Source organism: Lutra lutra, chromosome 13, assembly GCF_902655055.1.
Source record: "Lutra lutra chromosome 13, mLutLut1.2, whole genome shotgun sequence".
NCBI lineage: Eukaryota > Metazoa > Chordata > Mammalia > Carnivora > Mustelidae > Lutra > Lutra lutra.
The window spans coordinates 5,225,781-5,246,831 of NC_062290.1; the positions used below are offsets into that span (position 1 = coordinate 5,225,781).

The 21,051-nt window shown below is 40.8% G+C and overlaps 1 protein-coding gene across 4 annotated transcripts in view; it reads right to left on the bottom strand.

Annotated features, from left to right (window-relative positions):
- Positions 1 to 21,051, bottom strand: part of MFSD14B (major facilitator superfamily domain containing 14B) — a 75,375-nt gene that overhangs the window by 18,422 nt on the left and 35,902 nt on the right. For 3 of the 4 annotated variants that reach the window (XM_047701066.1, XM_047701064.1, XM_047701067.1), the window contains 3 exons: positions 17,355 to 17,417; positions 7,140 to 7,267; positions 928 to 1,042 (listed from right to left, as the gene is read on the bottom strand). In XM_047701066.1, the coding sequence (XP_047557022.1) occupies positions 928 to 1,042; positions 7,140 to 7,267; positions 17,355 to 17,417 (306 nt within the window). The remainder of the gene's footprint in view (positions 1 to 927; positions 1,043 to 7,139; positions 7,268 to 17,354; positions 17,418 to 21,051) is intronic. The other variant, XM_047701065.1, reaches the window with a different exon arrangement.

Sequence of the window (21,051 nt, forward strand, 5' to 3'; positions counted from 1 at the left end):
TCCCTCCTGGTAATCTGTTTTATGCCAATTTAATTATGACTAGGGTAGCCAACGAAGCTAGAAGAGAAGAAGGGAAAATGTCCCCCCTCAACAACTCCCACATGCCTCAGCAAGTTCACGCACTGGACACATACCCACAGATTGCTCACGGGGCATCTCCCTCCCCGCCCCCCAGCCACTCTAGTCCTGACACTCTGACCTCAAGGGCTTCAGCCTGCCATCTTGTACAAGTCTGTCTTCCCCTGCAGAACCATAAAGCCATAATCCCACCTCAGAAAATTAGAAATGATTCTCTAATACTTAACTATCCAAAAACAAGGTCTCCTACAACTTGTGTTACGCACTCAACAATCATTTGCCGAATAAATGTCCTTTCTCTACAGTACCATCTGCCAAATAAGCATCTAAGACACACAACCAGCAATACAGTTAAGAGTGGATTAACAGGGCTGAGGTGCAGCATCTCTCCAACTCCAACAAGCTTCGCAGGGACTTATGTGCTTAGCACCAGTTTATTATTTATGCTTCCTCAAGAGATAAGCTAAAATAAACAAATCAACTTCTGAAACAATTTTGCAGCTGACAACTCACACATTCCTGCCAAATTTCCCACCCTAAAACCAGAGGATATATAACTAGTAATTTCCATCTTGCTATTTTAAACTTCATAAATCTCCTTTTAAAACTTCAGTTGCGGGGAGGGTATTGGAGAGGGCACGGATTGCATGGAGCACTGGGTGTGGTGCAAAAACAATGAATACTGTTACGCTGAAAAGAAATTAAAAAAAAAAAAAACTTCAATTGCTTTAGATATTCTCTTATGTAAATCAGTATTTGTAGCTTATTTTAAATCTTACTTTTAAAAACTTATTTTTAAATAGGATGCTAATTACTTCTCTGGTTAAAAAACATAAACTATACTCTTACCCATCCATAAGCAGTACTTCGCTCGTGTTCTTGAGTGACATCAGCTACATAGGCAAATATCACAGAGAAAGTGACCGAGAAGACTCCAGACACAGAAATCATCGCAAAGTACCACCTATAAAAAGATTATTTTAATTACCAGGAGAGAGGTTATGTGCATACACTTTTATAATCAGAACCAAAATATCATGTAAAGATTATAAACCAAAAAATAAATTTAAAAACAAATACATGTATATGTATATTTAAAGATACAAAGGACAACTAATAAAATGATAAGATGGGGACGAAGTAGAAACACACCAAGTCTGTAACTGCTTAAAGGGAGTCAGTACATGCAGCTGAAAAAAATGAGAGAGTAAGGGGATATAATTTTAAAGGCAGCCAATAAAAGAGAAATAAAAACTTAAATTTTCCTGGCTTTAGCTAAGAAAAAGACACATACAGCAAATAACTTAAAAGAGCTACTACACAGGGGTGCCTGGGTGGCTCTGCTGGTTAAGTGTCTGCCTTCGGCTCAGGTCATGATTTCCGGGTCCTGGGACTAAGCCCCATGTGGGGGGGGCCCCTGCTCAGCAGGGAGTAAAACTCTCGTCTCCTTCTGCCCTTCTCCCGGCTCTTGCACACACATGCGCATGCTCGCTCGCTCTCAAAATCTCAAAATCTTAAATTGAAATCTTAAAAATAAGTAAAAGAGCTACATAAAAGCAGAAATAATAACAATATTGATGTATTTAAGACTAAAATTTCATTCACAGGCACAGATGCTGTAAAAAAAAATCTAGTTAAGATACAACAAAATAAAATTCCACAGAACAAAATGTAGGGTTTATCCTGAGACAAGGATATTTCAATATTAGAAAATCTAATAAGGGGATCAGGAAAAGATGGCAGGGGAGTAGGGGGCCCTATTTCAACCAATCCCCTGAATTTAGCTGGATATCTACCAAACCATTCTGAACACTCACAAATCAGCCTGAGATGTAAGAATATATATCTGGATCTCCACAAACAGAATATCTCCAACAGTCTCAAGGTATGAAGCAGGGAGCTGTGATTCTACGCAGATATTGGAAGATAAGCAGAAGGGAGAGGAAGCCGCCATAAGCTGGCGCTGGGAAGGTGATATCGCACAGGAGCACAAGAGCGCCCCATGCTGGGAACCAGGTACAGACTGGTGGACCTGTGGTGGCCAGGAAAAGACTTTACTGCAGGCCCCAGACAGGATCCAGGAGCTACAGGTGTGCGTGCGGAACTGGGGGTGGCTTGTGGTTTTAGAAGCACAAAGGGCAGAGACATGCCCGGCCCTGGCTATCACCACTGGGAGTTTTGCTGTGGGGTGCATAGACTGGGGAGGCTGTGGGTTTTAGCAGTGCAGACAGAAATGGAGACAGTGTGGCCTGGAGAGCTCAGTGAAGAGCAGACTGCGATTTCTCTGTCCTAGACAGAGGTTTGGATGTGGTCACTACTGCTCTGACTCTTGGAAGAAACGCGGAAAGCCGCCTGGAAAAGCAGCCATGGAACGAAAGCCCCCCAAAACCAGTTTTCACTGAGCCCACACCCTGCACCCCCAACGGGTGGCATGGCAACTCTGCCCAAGCAGGGTTGCCTGAGTAACAGCGCAGCAGGCCCCTCCCCTAGAAGACAGGCTGGAAGAAGAGGCTGACAACCCTAAGGTCCCTATAAAACAGGTGCATCTTGCTTGGGTCGTGCTTAATACTTCCGACTCTGTACATTCCCTCAACCACCCCCCACAACAGAATGATTAAGTGGAGGAACCCCCAACAAAGGAAAGAATCAGATATTGTGGCCTCTGCCACAGACCTAATGGATACGGATATAACCAAGATGTCAGAAACTGACATCAGAGCAACAATTATGAAGTTGATATTTAGGTTTGAGAAAAATATTAGCAAAGACACAGAATCTCTAAGAGCAGAAATGAGATCTAATCAGGCCAAACATAAAAATAATATGAATGAAATGCAGTCTAAACTGGATACTCTGACTGCCAGGGTAAACGAGGCAGAAGAATGAACTATCTTTTGAAGCAGTGATCAAAAACCTCCCAAAAAACAAGAGTCCAGGGCTTGATGGATTCCCAGGGGAATTCTACCAAATATTTAAAGAAGAAATAATACCTATTCTCCTGAAGCTGTTTCAAAAAAACAGAAACCGGAGGAAAACTTCCAAACTAATTTCATGAGCCCAGCATTATCTTGATCTCCAAATCGGGCAAAGACCCCCATCAAAAAGGAGAATTACAGACCAAGATGAACATGGATGCCAAAATACTCAACAAGATCCTAGCCCACAGGATCCAACTGTACATTAAAAGGAACATCCATCACAGCCAGGTGTGATTTATTCCCGCGCTGCAAGGGTGGTTCAACATTCACAAATCAATCAATATGACACACTAGTAAGAGAAGAGACAATCACATGGTCCTCTCAACTGATGCAGAAAAGGCATTTGACAAAGTACAGCATCCTTTCCTGATTAAAAGTCTTCAGAGTACAGAGATAGAGGGAACATTCCTCAAATTCATAAAAAACATCTATGAAAAGCCCAAAGCGAGTACCATTCTCAATGGGGAAAAGCTGAGAGCTTTTCCCTTAAGATCAGGAACATGACAAGGATGCCCATGCTCACCACTTTTCTTCAACATAGTACTAGAAGGCCTAGCAACAACAATCAGACAACAAAAGAAATAAAAGGTATTCAAATTGGCAAAGAAGTAGTCAAACTCTCATAGCAGATGACATGATACTTTATGTGGAAAACCCAAAAGACTCCATGCCCCAATTACTAGAACTCATACAGCAATACAGTAATGTGGCAGGATACAAAATCAGGGCACAGAAATCAGTTGCTTTTCTATACACTGATAATATAACTGTAGATCGAGAAATTTAAAGAATCGATTCCATTTATAACAGCACCAAAACCCCTAAGATACCTTGGAATAAACCTAACCAGAGAGGCAAAGGATCTATACTCAAGGAACTACAGAACACTTATGAAAGAAATCGAGGAAGACACAAAAAGATGGAAAAACATTCCATGCTCATGGACTGGAAGAATAAACATTGTTAAAATGTCTATGCTGCCCAAAGCAATCTTTCAACCCCTATCAAAATAACATTGGCATTTTCCAAAGAGCTAGAACAAATAATCCTAAAATTTGTATGGAACCAGAAAAGACCCCAAATCACCAAGGAAATACTGAAAAAGATAAACAAGCTGGGGCATCATGTTGCCTGATTTCAAGCTACATTACAAAGCTATGATCACTAAGACAGCATGGTATTGGCACAGAAACAGACACAGAGATCAATGGAGCAGAATAGAGAGCCCAGATATAGACCCTCAACTCTATGATCAACTAATCTTTGATAAAGCAGGAAAAATATCCCATGGAAAAAAGACAGTCTCTTCAATAAATGGTGCTGGGAAAACTGGACAGCTATATACAGAAGAAGGAAACTGGGCCATCCTCTTCCACCATACACAAAGATAAATTCAAAATGAATGAGAGACCTCAATGTGAGACAGGAATCCATCAAAATCCTAGAGAATAACACAGGCAGTAACCTCTTCGACATCGGCCACAGCAACTTCTTGCAAGATATGTCTCCGAAGGCATGGGAAACATAAGTGAAAATGAACTTTTGAGACTTCATCAAGATAAAAATCTTTTGCACAGCAAAGGAAAGAGTCAACAAAACAAAGAGGCAACCCAAGGAATGGGAGAAGATATTTGCAAATGATACCACAGATAAAGGGCTGATATCCAAGATCTATGAAGAACTTTCCAAACACCCAAAAGCAAATTTTCAAGTCAAGAAATGGACACAAGGGACGCCTGGGTGGCTCAGTTGGTTAAGCAGCTGCCTTCGGCTCAGGTCATGATCCCAGCGTCCTGGGATCGAGTCCCACATCGGGCTCCTTGCTCATCAGGGAGCCTGCTTCTCCCTCTGCCTCTGCCTGCCATTCTGTCTGCCTGTGCTCGCTCTCTCTCCCCCCCTCTCTCTCTGACAAATAAATAAATAAAATCTTTAAAAAAAAAAAAAAAGAGAGAAATGGACACAAGACATGAACAGACAGACACTTCTCCAAAGATGACATACAAATGGCTAACGGACACATTAAAAAATGTTCTATATCATGAGCCATCAGGGAAATTCAAGTCAAAACCACAATGAGATACCACCTTACACCAGTTAGAACGGCTAAAATTAACAAGGCAGGAAACAACAGATGTTGGTGAAGATGTGGAGAAAGGGGAACCCTCCTACACTGTTGGTGGGAATGCAAGCTGGTGCAGCCACTTTGGAAAAACAGTACAGAGGTTCCTCAAAAAGTTAAAAATAGAGCTACCCTATGACCTAGCCACTGCACTACTAGGTATTTACCCCAAATATACAGATGTAGTGAAAAAAAGGGGCACATACACCCCAATGTTCACAGCAGCAATGTTACAACAGCCAAACTGTGGAAGGAGCTGAGATGCCCTTCAGCAGAAGAATGGATAAAGAAGATGTGGTGTGTATATACAGTGGAATACCACACGGCCATCAGAAAGGGTGAACACCTACCTCTAAATCAACATGGATGGGACTGGAGGGGATTCTGCTGAGTGAAATAAGTCAAGGAGAGAAAGACAATTATGATACAGTTTCATTTATATGTGGAACATAAGGAATAGCATAGAGGACATTAGGAATAGGAAGGGAAAAATGAAGTGGGGGAAATCAGAGGGGGAGACAAGCCATGAGAGACTATGGACTCCACGAAACAAACTTAGGGTTTCAGAGGGGAGTGGGGTGGGGGGATGGATTAGCCTCGTGATGGGTATTAAGGAGCGCACGTATTGCAATGAGCACTGGGTGTTATACGTAAACAATTAATCATGGAACACTACATCAAAGACTAATGAACTACTGCATGGTGACTAACTTAGCATAATAAAAAAATGTTTTTAAAAAAGAAAATCTCTTAATATAATTCTTCATAGTAACAAATTTTTCAATGCACTCAACACTCAAATGATGAAACATTACAACATTTGCTTTATATACATGAGATGTTAAGTCCATTATCACTTTTACTTAGCATTATTCATTAATCAACATAAGCAAAAGCAACAGTATGAAAATGGGAAGGGAAGAGGCAAAATCATTTGAAAATCTAAAGAAAAAATATTTTAAGATATTGAGAGGACAATAAAAAAGCCCTCATTTATTGGAAAAGCATGACTTGTACTCGGAAAGACTCAATAATTATTTAATAAAAATTCATCATCTCGCAGAAAATAAAAGGACCCACTAAACCAACATATTTATAATTTAACAAATACTGACATAAAATTATCATATGATCAAACAAGGGCATTTTCACATGATCCAAAAAAGAAATAATAATGCATTAAAACACACACACAAAACCTTTCATTTTAAGGTGTGTTCTTCACACCTTATGACGAGCATCTCGGCAACAGAAATTTTGGCCATATACCATCTTCTGGAACCAAGAAAAACAACTAAGGTACAGCTCAGGTGCAAATTCCAAACCATCTTTGGTACTTAGTTATATGTTAAGTATTCTCTCCCTATTTATCAAGAAAAAATAAGATCAAATTCCTATTATGATTTAGAACAGTCTCTTGGTCTCACTACCGTGTACTCAAAAGTGACTCGTGTCTATTGATGTAAACTTTTTTCATCGGTGCCCTAGAGAGCAGTGAGATGACAACACATTTACAGTCAACTGAGTCAAAGGGGTGAGTACAGGGACTGTCAGCCCCTCCCAGGACCCAATCCTTTAACTGACCTGGGCAACAACAGCTGCTCTTAGAGACATCTTTTTTTTTTTTTTAAAGATCTTTATTTATTTGACAGAGAGAGATTGCAAGTAGGCAGAGAGGCAGGCAGAGAGAGGTAGAAGCAGACTCCCCGCTAAGCAGAGAGCCCGATGCAGCGCTTGATCCCAGGACCCTGGGATCACGATCCAAGCCAAAGGCAAAGCTTTAACCCACTGAGCCACCCAGGTGTCCCCCCTTAGAGACATCTTTAAACATCTTAGAGCCCAAATTGGCTTTCAGTATTACCAAAGAAATCAAATATAAATACAGGTATCAACTGCTTTGAAATGGTTAAGAAATGCTTTGCAGACCTATTATTCACATGTGACCCAAAACAAAGCCACTCACCAAGGGCTGATCCTCATCAGTGGAATTGGGAAGCAGGTGAAGAACACGGTGCCAAGGAGAAAGGGTTTCCTCCCCCACACATCAGACAGAGCGCCTATGAGGGGGGCACTCAGAAAAGACAGCAGGCCCTGGATAGGAAAGCAGAAACAAAGGTCAAATTTACAATGTGGTCCCCCAATCACTTGTAATTCTTACTTTCTGAATGCTCCAATTTATTTCACTGGCCCCAAAACAGACTAATTTGAAACATTAAATATAAAGTGTCATTTAAAAACATTCTAATGAAATAAGTCAAGCAGATAAAGACAATTATAATATGGTTTTAGTCATATGTGGAACATAGGGAATAGCACGGAGGACCACTGGGGAAGGAAGGGAAAACTGAAGGGGGAGAAATCAGAAAGGGAGAGGAATTATGAGAAACTATAGGCTCTGGGAAACAGCTGAAGGTTTCAGAGGGGAGAGGGGAGAGGGATGGGGTAGCTGGGTGATGGGTATTAAGGAGAGCACATACTGCAATGAGCACTGGGTGTTGTATGCAATTAATGAATCACTTAACACTACATCAAAAACTGATGATGTACTACACAGTGGATAACTGAACAATGAAAAACCCTACATCATTACAAGTCAGCCCATTAGCACGGTCTAACTGCCCAGAGCAGTCAATTTACCATTAAAATTTCATTTGTTTATTGCCCAAACAAATAAAAACAGGACTGGAAAAAAAAAATCCTAACAAATTTCTAAGCATGCGGTTAGAAAATGGAAAATGGCGGCGGGGGGGGGGGGGGGAGCTTACTTTTCTGGAGAAGCAGTGATATGAACTATGTACACCTACAGATGGCCCATGAGATGAACACACACCAAGCATGCAGCAAGAGGCCAGAAACTTAATTCAGTTTAATATGCATAGCTCCAAATCGTGCTTCAAATGAAGACACTTTCTTGCCTACTTGGCCCCGACCCTGATCCTCCCTACAATATGTGCTCCCCTTATGAGCTGCAAACCTCCGTTCCGATCCCTTCTTTAAACCCTGGTCTTGGGTGGTCTTGGGGCACCTGGGTGGCTCAGTCACTTAAGTGTCCGACCGTTGGTTTCAGCTTGGGTCATGTCGGAATCATGAGACTGGGCCCTGCATCGGGCTCTGAACTCAGTGTAGGGACTGCTTTAGAGTCTCTCCTTCTTCTTCCCTCTCTGCTCCACCCCCTCATTCATACTCGCTTTCTCTAAAATAATAATAAAAAAATCTTTAAAACCCTGCCGTAGCCTCCATTGTGCAGTTTAAAATTTTTCAGTGGGTACTTATGGGTGAAATAATGAGTTTCTGAACTTAACTTTTATAAAAAAAAATGAGTAGGGGAAAACGGAGACAGAGGAGACAAGAGTAGGAAAATGTTGATAAATAATGAAACTGGGTGGTAAGTGCATGGGTTTCATTATATTTTCTACTGCTGTGTATCTGAAATTGCTCAGCATTGCATACACACAGTACCCTCCAAAATCCGGCACTTAACACACATTCTGTGCTTTTGGCTATATGTAGTACTTCTTAGTTTTCTGATATGGCATTTTCCTTTGTGCTAACGGGACTTCGCTGTGCCTGCATATACTTCTCACACTTGAGACTTCATACAATGTTTTAAAATATGCCATTTTTAAACAAAAAAAATGAGAAGGCAGATGGCTGGGTGGCTCAGTCCCTTAAGCGTCTGCCTTCGGCTCAGGTCATGATCTCAGGGTCCTGGGATCGAGTCCCACATCAGGCTCCTTGATCAGTGGGGAGCCTGCTTCTCCCTGTCTGCCACTCTTCTGCTTGTGCTCTCTCTCCCTCTCTCTTTGAAAAGTAAATAAATAAAATCTTTTAAAAAGGCCAAACATTAAAGAAATATTTAAAGTAACATAGTTTTTACAGAAAAAATATACTGTCTTCCAGATTATGGATTTTAAATGGTAATTTAATCTATCCATTAAAATATTATTTTAATCAAATTCTTAGTAACAGTGATAGATACTGAAACATCTTCTGGGACAACCTACCCCCCCCCTTTTTAAAAGATTTTATTTATTTATTTGAGAGAGCGAGAGAGAGAGCAAGAGAGGGGAGGTCAGAAGAAGCAGAAGCAGACTCCTCGTGGAGCTGGGAGTCCAATGCAGGACTCCATCCCAGGACTCCACGATCATAACCTGAGCTGAAGGAAGTTGCTTAACCAACTGAGCCACCCAGGCACTGGACAACCTTCTTTTTTTTTTTTTTAAAGATTTTTTATTTATTTATTTGAGAGAGAATGAGTGAGAGAGAGCATGAGAGAGGAGAAGGTCAGAGGGAGAAGCAGACTCCCCAAGGAGCTGGGAGCCCGATATGGGACTCGATCCTGGAAGTCCAGGATCATTACCTGAGCTGAAGGCAGTCGCTCAACCCACTGAGCCACCCAGGCGCCCCGGACAACCTTTTTTATTAAGATTCTAACATACAATCTCATGCAGCTGACCCCTGAAGAACACAGTTTGGGCACTAACACCCTCTACATCATGTAGTCAAAAATCCACATATGGGGGCACCTGGGTGGCTCAGTTGTTAGGCGTCTGCCTTTGGCTCAGGTCATGATCCCAGGGTCCTAGGAACGGGCCCCACACTGGGCTCCCTCTCAGCGGGGGAGTCTGCTTCTCCCTCTTCCTCTGCTTGTGTACGCTCTCAAATAAATAAAATCTTTTTAAAAATCCACATATAATTTTTGACTTCCCCAAAACTAAACTGTTTGACCAGAAGCTTTATCAATAATGTAAACAGTTGATTAATGATATTTCGTATATCATTATTTGTATATTTTATGTATTACATACTGTATTCTTTTTTTTTTTTTTACATACTGTATTCTTAAAGTAAGCTAACGAAAAGAAAATGTTAGGAGATCGTAACCGAAAATACATGACAGCCTAAAGAAAAAAACAGTCTGCAAGTGAACCCATGCAATTCAAACCTGGGTTGTTCAAGGTCAACTGTACTTGGCTCTTTGGAAAACATGAATTTCTACAAATCACCTTTCCTACCCCAGAGTGATGTCTTTACTACCCGACCTGGCCCAGATGCTATCAGGCCACATTGTGAGAGCAACAGATTGAGGGTATCTGTACCCTGACAGAATCTGCAAATGAGAACAAAATGTTTAAAAAGTAACACCAGACAGACCTCAGACCCCTTTTCTTGATCAGAAATACCACTGATTCTCATTACCCACAGCAGTTATGTTCTATAAGGCTTCGAGAAACACTGAACTAGAGAACGTGGAACCACTGCTCCTTAGCTTCCTGTCAGGCTCTGGCCACCTAATTCCATTAACTGATCAATACACAACCATGATTTATCTGTGTTTCTCTTTAAAGACACTATACTTACTATATATTGTTGACCTATGAACACTGAACTCTAAATCAACAGCACCATGACTCATGCCTTGAATGAGGCTTATCTGACAGTATATTCTCCGTAAGGCACATCACAATATCCCGCGCTTAAAGATACTAGTCAGTACTGCTGCACTACCCTTGGGTACATTTCAAATAGCCAAATCACCAACAAAAGACACAAAGATGCAAAAAACATGGCACTAAATGGACCACAAGGACATCGGTACAGAGTAAGACCTCAAACAGACAAAAATTAGAAATTAGAAATGAGGGGCTGATACCTGACACTCCCCCTCACCCAGGGGGGCATGAATGACCATGGAAGCACTGTGCTGATCTGGGGTCACAGATAAACTCACTGAGTTTCAGTGCAAACATGAAATCCAAACATAATGAGGATCAGTGGGTACTACGCTATCCCAGCCCAACCAGTACTAGATGCAACACGGTGTGTAGGAATCTGGGTGCAGATGGCAAAATTCACCAACGGCTCACACAGTCGCTACAGTTAGTTAACTTCCCAGCAGACATGGGTGTTTACAGTGGCATAATTAATTGGCCAGTATTTTTTTTTTTTTTAAGATTTTATTTTACTTACTTGACAGAGGGAAAGAGAGAGAGAGAGGGTACAAGCTGGAGAAGCAGCAGAGGGAGGGAGAAGCAGGCTCCTCACTGAGCAGGGAGCCCGACAACGTGGGGCTGGATCCCAGGACCCCAGGAGCATGACCAAAAGCCAAAGGCAGACACTTAACCAACGTAAGCCACTCAGGCGCCTTGGCCAGTATTTCTGACATGACTTTTCGGCTCTAATTAGAGTTTATCGTTCAATTAAATGCAATTATCCAAGTTACATTTTTTTTCCAAGTAACGTTTTAAAGCATACATAGAATGACAAAACTCACCTGAAGCAAACATACATGAATTTTACACTTCATATAGCCATCATAAAAGTTTTAAGCATATGTTTTCCTTAACATATGCAGTTGGCAAATATTTGACTGAAACAGCTGGGTTGGTATTTTTAACTAAAAATGTTTTTTTGTTTTCTTTCAAATAGCATAATTAACTTTGCAAATGAATGTGAGGGAGCAATGGCTCCACAGAATAGAGTACAAAGTCATTTAACTACTTCTGAAAATTTTCACTTTTCCTTGAAAAAGTTCACATACTATGACAAATTTTCAGTATTCTTTAATAAGCTATGAGGTACTTGCAACATGTAGACTTGGTTACCCCCAAATTAGATTTGTTCATTTTCTAGATTCTAGATTTTAGATTTGTTGAATTTCTCATTTCTTAAAAGATCAGAGAAAATCATACACCAATGGAACTGTGTTTTTATTTGTGTAATTGACTAGAACAAATATTTTCACACAAAAACAGTATTAACACAGGGCTACCTCTCTGACTTAGGGCCCACTGAGACCCCGCACAGTACAGAGCTTCCCTTCAGAGGGTACGCATCAATCAATGCAAGAGGGCAAATAAGAAATGTGACACATAAAGTGATTGTAATTTGATTAAAGTTTGGAAAAGTCAATCTACAAAGCTGGAGAAGGGTCAAAGAACAGTTGGTGCCAGAGCCTTCAAGGAAATAATGATACAGGCAGGAAGGCTAGGGCGTGTTGTTTTGTTTTGAGGTAAAGGAGCAAAGTAGGAAAGAGTCACTAAAAGAAAGAAGAACTAAAAAGCAGATGAAGGTGAAATTGTTTTAATTAAAATATAAACAGACTTTTCCTACTTAGAAGTAGTAGGTCCCTACTTCAAATCCTGACTCCAAGAAAGCTCAGTGTATGTTCTAAAGTAAGAACAGTAACATCCACATATGCCAAACTCTTCCACGCCTTTCACACACGTGTCCTGACACTGTGACATAGGTGCTATCAGGGTAAGCAGCTAGCCCGAGGCCGTAAGCAGCAGAGGCAGGTTTTGGCTCAGATGTGAGGTGGCTTCAGAACCCGAGTCCCAACCCATAAGTGCACAATTCAAACCAATTCTTAATCTGTTAACATTTCAGGGTCTCCAACCTAAAGCACATAAAGTACTAGTCTTTCCCACTTGTGGGTACTCTTACATGTTTATTTTATTTCTTTTATTTTAAATATTTATTTTGGGGGTTGGGGGGAGAAAGCTCACAAATAGGAAGGACAGAGGATCCTAGGCAGACTCTATGCTGAGTGTGGAGGCTGATGCAGGGCTCTGTCCCCCAACTATGAGTTCATGACCTGAGCTGAAACCAAGAGCTGGATGCTTCACTGACTGCCATCCAGGCACCCCACACCTAATTTATTAAATGGATGAATTAGCAGTCTATCATGAAAAGACTGTACTTAAAACATGAAGCCATTTCTCAAGTAGGTTGTCTGACAATTGTATTTACAGATAATAAAAAGGATAATCTTTAAATTTTTGTCCAAATTAAGACTTATTCCGTGTGTGTGTGTGTGTGTGTGTGTGTGTGTGTAGGGAAACCATTCTGTACCTACTAATATCAAAGAGTAGCATGAGGGAACCTTAAAGATATCTTGTCTTTGACTCTAATTCTTAAAAACATCAGCCAACAAGCGCCTGGGCAATTCAGTTAAGCATCTGACTCAATTTCGGCTCAGGGTGATCTCAGGGTTGTAAGATGGAGCCCCGCGCCAGGCTCCACACTCAGGAGGGAGTCTGCTTGAGATTCTCTCTCTCCCTTTGCCCCTACCCTCACTTGTGCGCACTCCCTCTCTCGAATAAATAAATAAATAAACTTTTAAAAAAGTCAAAAGTTTCCGTGTGTACTTATGCTAAGCTACTATTGCTGATTTAATTCATTGAAATAGCAGAATGAGACAGATGAGCAGCAGCTCCGGGCACTACAGAAACTTATTAAATATCCCTGGAAGAGCATCCTGGCAGAGGATCTACTTGCCATTTCCTTAATCAAAGCTGATGGTCAAGTCTAGACTGAGGAGCAGCACATCTGCATGTGAACCCCTGCAGCCACTGCATTAGCTGGCCTGCTGGGTCTTCTACTCTTTCCCCTTTCCCCAGCCTTCACTGTGATGTCGAAGCTAGACCAGATCATCACTTCCTGCTTTAGTGCCGTCCTCTTCATACTGATCACTCTAGGCATAAACCAACCCTGGACACGTGACCTGCTGCGTCTGGGACACTGGTATGTGTACTTTTGTAATAAATATAAAACATAGCTGCTGAAGAGAAAAGTTTCAACAAGTTACAAGGCAGACGTCAGGTCATCAGACCAATTGGTTTTAATGATGAAAATGATTACAGTCAGTCCACCTGCTGCTATCAACCAGCAGTCATAACGAGACTTCACCAGCCAAGTCACACCTGGCTCTCAGTCTGGTGTAACATTTTTGACAAAGTGTAGCTACAACTATTGTGATGCTGTCACCTTGGCTAGGCTATAGCACCCAGTTGTTTCATCAAGTGTCGTGTGGGGGTTCCTGTGAAGGTTTTGTTGCAGTTGGTTTTAAAGTAAATGGTATCACCTTCAATAATATGGGAAGAGGCTCGTCCAATTAGCTGATGGCCTTAAGAGCAAAAGCTGAGGCTTCCAGGAGAAGAATGACTTCTGCCTTGGGACTGACTATAGGATCAACTCTTGCCTGAGTTCAGCCTGCCCGACAAATTTCAGACTTGCTAACTCCAAATCATCCGAGTCCATTTCTTAAAATAATTCTTTCAATGTATGTTATTAATCTCTTAATAACTAATGAAAAGAAAAAAATTTGCTAATATTTATTTAGATTGTAATTTCAAACCTTAGGAAATAAAGTGTTTTATTTCCTTATAAAAAACTTATCAAGAGTCACATGAACAGTGCTTGCTGTCCTACTAAGCCATATAACATAAGATGTGCAGTCAGTATCTTCCGCGCATTGGCAAACTGTCAGATGCCTTTCTAAATTTGAATCCGCTTGCAACGTTTTGTCCTTTATGTTTTCAATGTCATGAAATACCATCTCTGAGAGCTTCTTCAGTGTGAAGCATTTTGCTGACATCACTTCCCGGGGACATCTTCATCACACTGTTCTCCTTTATGCTGCTGAGTTTATCTTAGTAAGTTCCTCGGGCTGTACACCCAACCAGCCCATTTCTTCTATGACTCTGCAGAGGCTCTACACGAATCTCACTTCTAGCATTATCAGTAATTACTTCTTCACTGCACTTCCACTCTTGTTGGCCAGTTCCTTTTCAATGATCCGTTTTTGTGAAGTGTTATAGGGGTTTATCACTGGAGCCAAGGAGGCAACACAGCTGCATGCTTTGCGCTCTGTTCAAAACTAAGAGATGCACAGTGACCAGTCACCAACATTCTAAAGTTGCCACGAATGTTTACCGATGATGGTGTTCACCTGTGATTTATGTAGTGTTCCGTGGACTGAGGAGCTAGCAGCAGTTCGTACTTTATGCAATTACTCAGAGTTAACAGACCATGGTGATGGAGATTTGAGCTGTACTGTTGCAGGGACTGGAATTTTTTAACTGAACCTGAATAACTGAATTCTGAGCATTCCAGCATGTGCAAGAAGAGGGCTGCCTATACTTCGTATGATTTTTTTAATGTCACAGAGAAATTATTATGCTGTACAATTAGTGACGGCTGATACAAGAAGATAAATTGTTAGTCTCTGTGTAAGCTGGATCTTGACTATTTAAAAATGTGTAGAAAAAGACTAGAAAGAAATATTAAGTCAACAATATTTACTGAACATGTGTCATTTGCCAAGAACTGTTCTAGGTGTTGAGGACAGCAGTAAGCAAAGCAGACAAAAATTCATGCCTTCAAGAAGGTTCTAGTCTAAAAGAGAAACGTTGAGAAGGACATAGAGTAACAACATAAAGCAAAATATATAGCATGTCAGAGGTGAAATTATAGTGCTTTTGAAGAAAAAGCAGAGAAGAGGGACTGAAGTGATGACAACAGGTTACATTATTCAAGACAATAGTCAGTAAAGGCTTTACTAAAAAATGACATCTGGGTGAAAAGCTCAGGTTTACGGAGTGAGGTCAGTATCTGGGGGGAAAGCAATCAAGCAGAAAAAAACAGAACCTGCAAAACCCTCAGGCAAGCACAGGCAAAGGAAGCTTTGCTTAGAGAAAGGTCACCAGGAGTGCAGAAGAGAATAAGGATGATGTCAGAGGAGACAACTGAGTGGGGATGGGATTGGTTAAGACCACAGCTGGCTGGGGCACCAGACCCGAGCCTCTGCCTTCGGCTCAAGTCATGATCCCAGGGTCCTGGGATCGAGCCCCGAATCGGGCTCTCTGATTGGCAGGGAGCCTGCTTCCCCTTCTCTCTCTGCCTGCCTCTCTGCCTACTTGTGATTTCTGTCAAATAAAAAAAAAAAGTTTAAAAAAAAAAAAAAAGATCACAGCTGGCTTTTATCTTCTTGGGATCTCTACTCAAAGGAGACCAGAGAATGTTTTCACTATAGATCTATTTTGGAGGCAGAACCACAGAATCTACTGATGGAATGGTTTTGGGAAGAGAAGGGAGTCAACGCTGACTCCAGGGATTTTTGGTCTGAATGAGAATGGCATGACCAATAATCTCAATGAGGAAGGCTTGGAGCAGGTCTGGCTAAAGGGGAAGATCAGCATGGTGACCTTGAGATGCTTATCAGCCAAGGAAAAAGAGGTGTCAATAAGGCAACTGGGTATGTAAGTCTAAGGTCTAGGGAAATATTTGAGAGCTGAAAGTGGTGAGTCTGATAATGTCATCCAGGAAGTGAGTGTAGAGATAGAAGAAATTGTTGTCCAAGGCTTAAGTCACCCATATAACTTGCCAGAGAGAGGGTTAGGAAAGATGTTAATTAAAACAATCAAGTTACCATATGATCCAGCATTTCTAGTATTCCTCGGTATATTTCTAAGGTTAAGTGAAAACATAGGGCCACACTGGGCTCAGTGGGGAATCAGCTGGAGATTCTCTCTCTCTCTCTCTCCCTCTGCCCCTCCCCCTGCTCATGCTCCCTAAAATAAATAAATCTTTAAAAAAATAAAATGCCATTATTGTAAGCACTCTCAAATTCTTTTTGAAAATAGGAAAAGAATAAATGTCATTCATTACAAATAATACTGCTCAAAGCTGCAAATTCAATAAATAAATAGGGTATAATTTGAAGTGTGCTCCTCAGCTCACAGATCAATGTCGTCTAAGCTGAGAGGGACACATTAGACATTATTCCTGTATACTAATCATACTGTAAAGTGGGACTGGAACATAAAACATTCTATTTTAATCTCTGATTTATAAACTTTTCTGATAAATATCACATTAAACAATGAATTAATAATTACATGGTCGAGAACTTAGCTTTGATTAAACCACAAAACAAGCTCTGACGAAAGACTACTATATAGCTGATGAAATCTTGATGCTGCCTTCTTCCTCAATATCAAAGTCAATCTCAAAAGTAGAAAAGAACATGATAGGGAATTAAAAGCCTCACATAAGGGGGCGCCTGGGTGGCTCAGTGGGTTAAGCCTCTGCCTTCAGCTCGGGTCATGAAAATTTAAAAAAAAAAAAAAAAAAAAAAAAAAAAGCCTCACATAAAAATATAAACTGCTGTGTACATGTTAATAAAAATGAAGTACTGCTTTTACCAGTAAACCATTCTATGCCTTATGGACTTGGGCTGGATTTCATTATCACACTGATAATCCAAGTAAAAGTTTAGATTTAGGTCTCAAGAACAAATAGCGATTACTTCCCCACCTCGCATTCAAGCTTCCAGTCAAACTACTAAGGATTCCTGCCTGTGGTTCCTTGTGACCCACACAAAAACTGTTCTTACCTTTACACCTTGAATGAGACCATTCATGAGGAATGTATGCTGAGGAAATGTTTCATGTAGAACCTACAAAAAGCAAACACACATCAAGAAAAATTCGACAACAAATTAAAAGGCAGTATTCTTGCCTCTGTTAACATTAGGTTAGGTAAATAAGATGAACCCTGGAATGAAAGCGCTCTAAGTATCAGTGAAATATGGAAAATATCCAAAAGTACGAAAACATAAAAAACAATGAGGCAGAAATCTAAATAAGGCAATGAACCTACACAGGAGAACTCAGGTGTTTCTTACAAAAGCATCTGCAGCAAACATAAATTGTTAATTGGCTACACCTTTCAATACTAACAATTTTAAGCAGGTACCACAAAAGGTTATATAAGCTCAAGTATATGAACCTGCAGCCCAGGTTCATGTTGTAAGGACCTATTTAGCCAGAGCAACTCCATCTTGGCTTAAAATGGCTTAAAAGCCATTTTGTTGTTTGTGCGGTAAAACTTAAACTGACCCTGCCCCTCTCCGAGAAACTTACTTAGAAGCAAGTCTGGGAAACCAGTGAAATGTGGTCAGCTAGTTCCTAATAACAGAGCCCAGAATACAAGGCCAGGTCGGCCAGTTCCTAATAACAGAGCCCAAAATACAAGGACGCTTGATAGCAAGAATGTGACATTCCACCAGCAAACTCCCAATTGTCTTCATGCTGGTGAAAAAACGGCCTTGGCTTGATAGTAACCAGGCCTTCAATATCCTGACAGTCTTCTTTATACTGATAGACCTTCTGAACACCCCCTTTGTCCTCACCCACTGCCGAGACCACCCCTACTCTGCCTTTAAAAACTCTGACTATAATCTGGCTGGGGGTCCAAGTCCCTACTCTGCTGTGTCGGGTATACTTGGGCCCAGGCTTCAGCTTGTCAAATAAACCCTCGTGTGACTGCATCGGTGCTTGGCTCCTTGGTGGTCTCTCGGACGCAAAAACTCGGGCCTAACAATGTGACCTTGGTAGTCTAGGAAACCCCAAGCCTTCAATTTGGATCACAGTGATTCTGAACTTGTAGCACCTCTGGACATCTAACAGAAAACATCTAAAATCAATCCTCAAAAGGTATCATCTAGGCTTCAAATCAACCACACATATATGTTTTTCAAATACAATGACCAGGGCATTTAAAAAAAAAAAAAAGGTAATGAGATACAAAAGGAAATATGATACCATGAGCAACAAACAGCAACAAAGAATATGTATATAACAGAAACAGACTCTCAACAACTTCACATTCTGGAATTACTTAACAGAAATAAAGTAAAATGAATTTGCTCAGGGCACCTAGGCAGCTCAGTTGGTTAAGCATCTGACTTTGGCTCAGTTCATGATCTCAGGGCTTGGGATCAAGCCCTATGTCAGCCTCCTCATTCAGCAAGTAGTCGGCCTGCCCCTCTCCCTTTACCCCTCCCCCCACTGGTATGTGCATGCTCGCTCTCTCAAATAAAATCTTTAAAAAAATATATTTTTTACTATGTTCCAAGATATAGAAAATAAGCTTGAAATTTTTGAACTAGAAGCTATAAGAAAGCGCACAGATTTTTAAAAGAACAAAAAGAAATTCCAAAACAGAAAAAAAACATTGACCCAAGTTAGGAACTCACTCAATGGATATGTTTAACAAGATTAGACGTGGCTGAGAATTATTGAACCCAAAAGTAGGTCAAAAGAAACTATCCAGGGATGCCTGGGTGGCTCAGTCAGTTATGCCACTACCTTTGGCTCAGGTCATGATCCCAGGATCCTGGGATCGAGTCCCACATCGGGCTCTTTGCTTGGCGGGGAGCCTGCTTCTCTCTCTGCCTCTGTCTGCTTGTGCGCTTGTGCTCGCTAGCTCTCAATCTCTCTCTCTCTCTCTCTCTGACAAATAAATAAATAAAAATCTTAAAAAAAAAAAGAAACTATCCAAAATGCAGCTTGGAGAGACAAAAAGACAAAAAATAAAGAGAAAGTAAAAGACACAGAGGATCCTGTAAGAAAATATGACACAATTTCAATTAAACTTGTAATGAAAATGAGGCAGACACAACATTTTAGGAGGCAATGGCTGAGAAGGTACTAAACCAATGATGGATATCAGGGCAGAGATTAAAGCAGCATAATAAATTCTAAGCACTATAAAAAGAAATCCAAACTCACAATCAGAAAACCAAAAACAACAACAACAACAACAATAACAAATCCTAAAAGCATCAAGAGATACAGACTGCCTTCAATTGAGCTCCAATTAAGATGTCTTCATAACAGTAACAATGGAGCCCAGAAAAGAAGCATGCTAGCCTACCATCAACGTAACAGGGAAAAGACAAATGCTAACCTACAATTCTATACCTGGCGAAAATGTACTTTGAGCACAATTTTTAACCTAGCAAAACTTACAGCAGTACGTTACTAACTTACGGACTCCACCTAATGAGATATAAAATAATGTACTTCCAGAAGAAGGAAAATAATACAGATGAAAGATCTGAGATGCAACATACAATAAACAGCACAGAAAATGGTGACTATAAACAAACAGTGATGCACACAACAAAATGATGCATCCTGTAGGTCTCACTTTTCATTGTGTGGAATTAGAAGACTTACTGACATTAGAATAAAGGAGGTAAATAAACAAAGTATTTACATTTCTTCATCTCATTTGTGCTGATACTGCTGTCCTAGATTAGGGTGAAGATACTGACAGACTTCAGTAAGTTCGCACGGAATGCTATGAAACAATTTCACAGAAATTGTTTCCAACCTTTTTCCTAACAAGATTATTCTTAAGGTTTAGAAAAGGTTTGTCATCTCAGCTAGTGGCATCTGAACTCTACCTATCTGTACTGGAAAAATAAGAAAGTAAATAAATGACAGCAAATAGCTCAAGTTAAAAATCTCAAGTTCTCAGCAAAATCTCAAAAATAACACTTCACAGGGTAAAGAGATATAAAATTTTCTTTAAAGAAAACAGAATCCAAATCAATATCAGAACTACTTCACAGTTTCATTTGTTACGTGCATCACAAAAATACAGTGAAACAGCAAAACACAAGAAAGTCAATATATTTTAAAAAATGTTTCTCTGATCCTGGGCATGCCACTGGGTGTGGGTATCCACTGCCTCACAACCTTATATATTCTTTTTTTTTTTTTTTTTTTAAGATTTTATTTATTTATTTGACAGAGAGAGATCACAAGTAGACGGAGAGGAAGGCAGAGAGAGAGAGAGAGGGAAGCAGGCTTCTCGCCGAGCAGAGAGCCCGATGCGGGACTCGATCCCAGGACCCTGAGATCATGACCTGAGCCGAAGGCAGCGGCTTAACCCACTGAGCCACCCAGGCGCCCACCTTATATATTCTTATATATTCTGTCGAACTGAGGCTGAGAGCAGACAGACATTCCTCGGACTCCCCTTGCTCACAGGCTTCCTCAGTTTCTGCCAGAGCGAAACAGAAGGCGGGGAAGTGCCGGTGAGTACCACACCAACTCCAGGGCTGCCTGCTTGCTGCCAAAGGGGCACCAGTGTTGATCCTCCACTGCCTCCAGCTCTGTCCTCTGACTTCCCTTAAAACAACTACACTCAAAAGGACCAGAACATGCATTCACTTGTGCAGATGATGCAGCAGAAACAGAACACAGCCACTTAAATTTGGCAAAACCGTATCCATGTAT